The 8,209-nt window shown below is 44.7% G+C and overlaps 1 protein-coding gene across 1 annotated transcript in view; it reads left to right on the top strand.

Annotated features, from left to right (window-relative positions):
• Positions 1–348: 348 nt before the first annotated feature.
• The window catches only part of SYT10 (synaptotagmin 10), a 44,141-nt gene continuing 36,280 nt past the window's right edge, over positions 349–8,209 (top strand). The window contains exon 1 of the mRNA XM_033057682.2: positions 349–596. Coding sequence (XP_032913573.1) covers positions 446–596 — 151 coding nt within the window. The 5' untranslated portion in view covers positions 349–445. The remainder of the gene's footprint in view (positions 597–8,209) is intronic.

The raw sequence follows: 8,209 nt of genomic DNA, 5'->3' as shown, positions 1-8,209 counted from the left end.
GGAGCGCCGCGCTGCCCTCACTGCCCCGCGGGCCGGGGGTCGTGCGGCCGGGAGGGGACAGCGCTGTGCCCACCGCACCGCCCCGCCCGCACCGCGCCCGAGCGGGGTCGCGGGGCGGGGAAGGAAAAGTTTCCCGGGGGATGCGAGGCCCCCCGCCCCCCGCGCCGGGCTGCCATTGGCCGAGCCGCCTGCCGGAGCCCGGAGCCACAAAAGGCGTTGCTAAGTGGATGTTTATTTTTTCCCCCTCTTTTATTTTTTTTTCCCTGCCCCCCCCCCTTTTTTTTTTTTGCCTCCCCCCGCTCCTTCACTACTTCTTCGGTGCAGTCGCGCCGCTCCCGCCGCCGCCGCCGCTCCGCCCCGCTCCGCTCCCCGCGGGAGGCAGCGCGGGTCGGGCGCGGAGCCGTCCCGCCCGGCCATGGCCTAACAGCGGCGGCCGGGCCGCAAGATGAGTTTCCCGGCGGAGGACGGCGTGGGCAGCCTCTGCCACAAGGCGCTGCAGATCATCTCGGAGCTCTGCCTGGGCGGGCAGGTGGAGCGGGAGAAGTGCGCCGGCATCTTCCCCCTGGAGAGTGCCCGGCAGGGCATCGGCGGCACAGGTACGCACCGACAGCAGCCCCGCCGCCGGCTCGTCCTGCCGCCGCCGCGGGGCGGACAGCCGGGCGTGGGCGGCCGGAGAGCGCAACTTTTTCCTTTGCTTTCCCTGCGTGCGGAGGGGGCGGAGGGGGGGCAGGCACGCAGCCCGCTTTAAAATCCGCTCCCTCTCGCAGCCCGCCGAGGCTGCTGGGGAGCGCTGCAGGGAGCGCTGAGCGGAGCGCCGGGACCACCGGGACCAGGACCAGCGCTGCGGGGCAAACTTGGGGACAGCGGGCGAGGGTGCGGGCGTGGGGCCGGGGAGCACGGACAGGTGCCGAGGGGACAGAAATCGCCGCCGGAGACGGCGCTGTACCCCCGCAGCTCGCTCGTTTGCCACTCGTAGCTCCGCTTCGGCAAGGTTTTCCCCACGACCGGAGTTTGTCTGCGTGGAAAGCTCGCCCGGGCTGCTGCTGCGTGTGTTTGCGGGGCCGTGCGGGCGGGCAGCGGGGCAGAGGCTGGGTCCGATGCTCTTGTCACGGTGGGCAGGGGTTCGGTGCGCACCCGCTCGCCCTCTCCTGTCCCCCGCCGTCCCTCTGCCTTTGGCGAGTGGCGCTGGGGGCCCGGGCAACAGGTTGGGGAGGGGAGGCGGCGAGAAGTGCGGGGAGCAGCTCGGCAGCTCCCGCCTCGCGGTCCCCGCTTTATGAACGCGGTTTGAGTATTTGCATCCTCTCCGCACATCGCTGGGGGAGGCAGGAGAGCCGTCTGACAGGCAGTGGGAGCCTGTGGAGACAGGGCAGAACTTCGGTCCAGCCCAGGACACTTGCCCAGGAAAATTTGGGTAGGGCATAAGGAGAAAATTCCAAATTCAGAAAAATTGTCATATTGAAACTAAGGTTTTGAGTCCTAGTAGAGGTGTCTTTGGTCTCGGATAGCTAGATTTTCTGCACCTTTTGAAACCGCCTCTGCACTTTTTCATTATCCTGTGTGGTGCTCTCTGGACACCTTGCTTTTCTTGGCACTTATATTTAGGACTGGGCTTGAAAATTCATCAAAGTTCTGTGCTTAATTCAGGCTAGAAGGGATTGATAACCTCTACTGTCTGTCCATAAATGCAAATGAGCAGCCTGCATTATGGCCAGCAAATGCCAAGTGTAACAGTGCAAATTAAATAAATTAACACCGGGTCATGTAAAGCAGCAGGTTCTCAGCATGTGCCACAGCTGCGCTGTCACTACCACCACAGCTGAGGAGCTTTTTGTTGGTGCTTTATTTTCTTTGAATACCCACAGTTTTTTCCAAAAATCTCGGGTTATTTGTGGTATCTCAGATAAAAATCACTGCTGTCTGACCCTGCCCGACTCAGCCTAGCCCGACCTTGCTGCTGGGGCAGGGCAGCAAGGTGAGGAGGGGCAAGGAGGCTTCAGCCTTTCCCCCAGCACGGATCATGAATATTCTGATCATGCTCTGTATTAATCTTCTCAGTCTGAATGGTAGAAGGTTGAATGAGAATAGCATTACCCTATGGAGCCTGGAAAATTTGGCTCTGCAAAGTTGGTCTATAAACAGATGGGATGTGAATGACACAAAACATTCCATGAGGTAAACCAAGATCTGCTGTTTAGAAAACGTGAATCTTCAACACTTGGTTTCATATTGCATTGTATATATTAAGAGGAACTTCTTTTTAAACATTTATTGAAATTAACTATCTTCTTGGGTTTCCATTTGCAAACCCTAACTACTTTACAGTTGTTGGATCAAGAAAAAATATAGTAAACAGACCAGGAGTTGGAACCACTGGATACCACATCTCAGCTAAATTCCTGAATCTCACTTTTCCCCCTTAAAAGGAAACCAGTATTAGATAATGAGTGTAAACTCTATTGAGATGCACAGTATATTGAGTATTATCTCATTAACAACACTGCTAATGAACATTTATATATTAATACTCTGTCTCCAGAGGAGAAACAGACACACTGTCATTGTTGATAACTGACAATAGTTTAATATGTAAACACTTGGGTAGACAAGATGTAAATATAACTTGCATCAATTTTATGAACAGAAACACTCTAAATACAGATTAAGCTGAGAGAAGTGGTGTCATTGAAAGGTGAGCCATGCCATACCTCCTCTTCAAATGCACATAGAATTCCTTGTCATCTCCATGGTTAAAGTCAATGTAGTCAAGAGCATTGAGCAACCATAGATCCTCTTCATTAAAGGTGGAAATGTTAAGTTCCTTCAGTTTTCCTCATCTCAAAAAGATACCTAAAAGTGTCACAGAGGTATGAATAGGCAAAAATCACTAATGAGATGACACTAAAGGAGAGAAGTCTAAACAGTACCAAGCCTGTCAGAGCTCAAGAAGCATTTGGACAATGCTTCCAGGCACATGGTGTGTACCTGGGGATGGTTCTGTGCAGAGCCAGGAGTTGGACTAGGTGGTCCTTGTGGGTCCCTTCCAACTCAGAATATTCTGTGATTCAGTAAACCACGAGGAGACACATGTTTGGAAAGGAAAGAACAGTGTAAGCAACCTTTCAGAAAAGAGTAGATGGTAAAAAGGAAAGCAGACCATTTCTATTTAATATGAGGATAAAAACATGTTCTGGAAGTTGAAAAGCTGTGCAACTAGAACTGCATTGATATGGTTATGTTAGTGAGTGTGGTGATAGCTTTCTGTTCAGCTAGACCATGAAAAGCAGCCAAGCTTCTCAGAGGAATCAGCTGCTTGAGGCAGAAGATGCATCACCCAATCACAGGCTCGAAGCAAAATATGAGACAATATTGACCCCATGACCCAAGAAGTTTCAGAGGGAAGCAGAGACACTGGGCAGTGATTTTTCTTGAGAAGTTTATATGCCTAGATGGGAGAAAGATGCATTAAAATGATAACACAAACAAACAAAAGAGGAAGCTGGAGACACGATCAGAAGAAAAAAATGGTAAGTGTGGATCTGGGAAGGCAGAGTATAGCAAAATGAGGAAACAAAGCAGAAAGGGGAGATATTCAGGTTTCCTGCCTGAGGAACAGATAGGATTACATCAAAGAAATGACTGATTATTCAACAGATTTTTTCCTCTGAGTGTCATCACAAACACCTTAGGGCCCTCAATTACTGCTCACTACTTGGGTCTAGAAGGGGTTATCATATTTAGTTAATGAATAATCAATCTACAGAACTCATAGCAAATAATCTTCACAAGACAGAAAATTTTGTATATTTCTAAGAACTTTAGACAAGTGAATATAGACATCTGATATTATATTTTCCACCCCAGTAATTGCAAGAACTATTAATTAGTGAAATATTAATGAACTAATCATCTCAGTGGAATGCTCAAGTGAAAAAATTAGGAAGCTGTTTAGGTTTATGGTACCTTTGTATGATTAGATGACAGTGAGCTTTCTTCTGGAAGTTATAGCATTTTTGGCAGAATGCTCAGTTAGATGTGCAGCTGTTTTGTTTTTCTTTTACCCCTCCAGTACATTTGGGCAAAATAATTAAGATGTCAATTATAAGAGTTAAGGAGGAAAATAAATGGGAGCTGGATGTGCATGATTTCCCACAATAAAATGTATCTCTAAATTTAGTAAATTATTAATTTTCTGTAACTGTCCCAAACTCATATATGCAGTGTGCTTATACTGATATCTAGGCTCAGGTTATCTCATTAATAAAGGACTCTAATTAATTTTTTTCCAGCTAAGCATCCCTCCATATGTTTAAAGGAACCAAGCACATCAAAGGTCCCAGTTGTGAGCATTTCTGAAGGTTAAGCAATTGCATACAGCATAGTAAGAGGAGTTTGGACGTTCTGCTCTAGGGACACGTATTTAAAATTCATTTTATGTCCTCTGTAAATAGTGGGTATCTTGTGCTCTTTGCCGTTTTTTAGGCCTGCTGGTCATGCAAAACTTTACTCCCTCATAATCAGCTCCCATGGGTGACCAGTGTTTATTGCAGAGCTGGAAACCAGCTCTTTTATGAACACTGAGGGCATATTTTAGCCCACTAGACTGGGTAGTGAATATCTTGAGAGTGATGCTCACTCTTGATCCTTTGCTTGTCAGACAATTGATTTTTGAAAGTTGACCATGCAAAGAGCATCAGCTTCTAGGGGATCATTTGTTATTCATGTAAATATTTTACTGACACTTATTCTGTTAACACAACAGTTTAACCTACCAAATTTTTATCCCTCCCATGACTGACAGTTTGCTACAAAAGTACAGAGGGAGTAAGAAAGCACTGGAGCCAGCCTGTAATACAGACTCACTGTTCCACGAAGAGCAGTGTCCTCCTGCTGAAGCTGGCATGTGCCTCCTGCTGGCTGTCAGAAGCTCCTCTGACAGCTCTCAACCTGCTGGATGGCAGCTGATGGTTTACATTTAGTCCTGGCTCCTTTGCACACGCTGTGGCCATGCTTGCACTGCCTGGATGTATTTAGGGGAGGGGGAAGAACAGGCTTACCCCACAGAGTGCTTGTAAATTCTTTTCAGCTGTGCCAAAGTAAGCACAACGGGGACAAAAAGTGGCTTGGACAAATGTGAAGGCCATTGTGGTCCGTGTAGGACTGTCATACAAGTAAGAAGCATTTTTCTTTGTGATAAAGTAACTGTTGTGTGAAACAAGTGAGCATTCTGTTACAGAGGAATGAAACAGTGTCTCTGCTACCAGGGGAATGTGAGAATATACAATAATAAACATTTTAACAGTTAACAGACCGACCAAATTATTTGCCATACAGTTCATCACCTAGTTAGATCAATGTTACTATCAGAAAAATAAAACTTGGTTGGAAAAACACACAAGGTTACTGAAAAACATAACTTGCAAAATCAGTGTTAACAAGCTGTGAAAACCAGAAATGCTTCTAATTCAGCAGTGTAAAGTCAAAACAGAGGGGTTAACGTGCTACCAAAACCAGATTTATTTACAACAAATGTGAAGGTAGTCACAACAAGGCAGATAGAAGGGATACACAGTAAAAGCAAGAGGTTTATGACAGAATCTTCCTCTGTACGCATTTCTTAAAGAAATACAGGGGGAAACACAGAAAGATTTATACCATCTGGAGGACATATCAATAAAGATGATGAAGAGTCATAGTGTTTTCCTGGGTCCTGTCATACGTGTGAGATGTTGGTTATATAATGCTGGGTAAGAATAAACATAGCCATGACAATTCCAAGGTGACACTTCAGATGAACCTCCTTACAGCTTATAGTATGCTTGTGGTGAACAGCAGTCCAGTGACCATATGATGTGTTCTAATTTCCTTGTCTCATCTGAAAAAGGATAATGAGGGCTTCTTGTAGACACAAAGAGATCCTCAAAAATCTGAGACCTGCACAGGGCAAAGCTTAAGGCCAGGATTTTTTCGTTTAATAGGAAGCTAAATGGGTGGGTGTGGGTCTAGCAGAGAGTTCCTCCAGTTGAGATTGAGTCAACAAGCAGAAAAGCATGTAGACCAGAAAAAGCCTTGAGAGTGAAGACCAATAAATTACACGCACAGCCAGGCAATAGTGAGAACCATCATCTCTAATATAGCTTAGATAAATTGATTTTGACAAGAGATTAATAATCCTGTGTGCTGTGATCATGTAGTAAATCACAGTGATCCCTGAATTCATTGGGTTCCCCTCCTGTCAGGAAAAAAAGCTATCATATGTTTCTGCTAGCATTAAGAAGTGACCTACCAGCAGAAGATGGTGGTGGCTGTACAGAACAAATTCAGAAAACAGAATGAATTAAATGGGAGGGGACACATCCACTGTAAGGTCAGAGTAAAAGTCTGAAGATCTTCTAAGGAGGTTTCTCCATGAGAGCAGGAGGAAGTCACACCTACTCTTTTAAGTGAAAGGCTTTTTTTGCCATTTGATATCTAAGTCAGGTATTTTGACAGGTTCAGATTGAGAGAGAAAATAAAACTCTGCACCTGCCACTTTCTGAGACATGCTAAACCATCATGTCCCCATCTGAAGGGATTTGGATGAGACAGAGATAGCTGTGGAAGATCTGCTAATACAGAGTAAAAATTAATACCAGCAAGTTTTTATGTGCTTAAAATTTCCCCGAGAAAAACCAAACAGCAGAAATGATGGGTTGGACCAACTAGTTAATGCACATGGGGATAGGGGAGATTCATTTGCCCAGGTCTTTTTATAATTTATAAGGGCCGTGCTTCCCTTCCCTTCCCTTCAAATCCTAGAAAATCACATTAATTTACCTGATTGAGCTGACTCCTGGTTATTACATACACAAGAGTTCCTTTATTATGGAAAGGGTGAAGTTCCTTATGGCTTAATGAACAAGATAAAAAATTCAAAGTTAAAGAAAAATATGTTTGAGCACAGGTTACAGACATTGTGCTATAAATATTTAAGAGAACCAAGATCAGATATAGACAAAGAAATGGCCCAGAAGAGACTAGAATCCCCCTTTTCCCTAAGTGTTCCTTTCACCCCTGTTCCTTTTGTGGGAAGAATCCATTCTGTTTATATTGACATCAGATGTGCCTGACCCTGGGCATCTGCATCACAGCACTGTGTGGTGTTTCAGTCTCCAGTCAAGATCATGGATTTGTGGAGTATGTTTTTCCAAGTTCAGCCTCATGAGGCGTATGTTGCCTAAAATGTAAGTGACCTTAATTTAGTTTTGAAATGGGAGTCTGCCAATGCCCATGTTTGCAAATGGATCCATGGGTAGAACTTTTCTGAGGGAAGTTTCAAACAAAAAAATTTTGGAATCCATAGTACTGAACCCAATGCTCAAGACATTACCAAGCATCCAGAAGAGAAAAATAAAAAGCAACACATGGTGATGTTCCTGCCTGACACAAAAGACTGGCTCTCAGGGAGACTTTTATGGTAGAAATGTATCAGAGGATATTTATAAAAATGCAGAGAATTTTTGAGGCTTATCAGTAGACATGTCTTTCTTAAGAGAAATATAGAAAGGAGAAATATAAAATTGTCCAAAATTCCATATCTATAAAGAGTAGTTTTAAATACAAAACCATGAGGAAACATGATGCTTTCAGTTATTAAATTCTATCAATACTAGAAAGATGACATTTAGGATAGATGTCTGTAAAGGGAGTTCACCAGGAGTGAAATGAAGCCATTGGAAGATCTCCCACTGACCAGAAGGAGATGGTATGAGGAAAAAGATCTTCTTGACATTCCTGAGTATACCAAACATGTGAACAAGAATGGGAATTGCATAATTCTGTAATGTTTCTGAATTTTCAGAGGGATGTCCTGTGCAAATCTAAATCACAGCAGACAAGCTGCAATTACCAGTTCAGAAAGAGTTGTTCAAGACGGTTTTTGGTTTTTTTCAGACCAGAGACCAGTGAGAACGTTATTCACAATATTGGCAATTAATGCTGTTCCAGCAGTGTCTATCTCCTTCTGCCCTTGAAAACTTGGGTAGACTTTGAATTTGTCACCAGTTCTATATCTGTAAATAATACTTATGTATGTGAAGTGCAACCCTAGTCTGATGACAAATCCATCCTTCAGTACCCATTTTTCTTCCCAACCAGGACTCCTTAGCAGGGATGTGAAGAAGCTCCAAGTCTGTGGAACTTTCTCTTAATGTTTTGCATTCTTCAACCAAAC

The sequence above is a fragment of the Catharus ustulatus genome, chromosome 4 (genome assembly GCF_009819885.2).
Source record: "Catharus ustulatus isolate bCatUst1 chromosome 4, bCatUst1.pri.v2, whole genome shotgun sequence".
Taxonomy (NCBI): Eukaryota; Metazoa; Chordata; class Aves; order Passeriformes; family Turdidae; genus Catharus; species Catharus ustulatus.
This window is presented reverse-complemented; position numbering and strand designations above follow the sequence as displayed.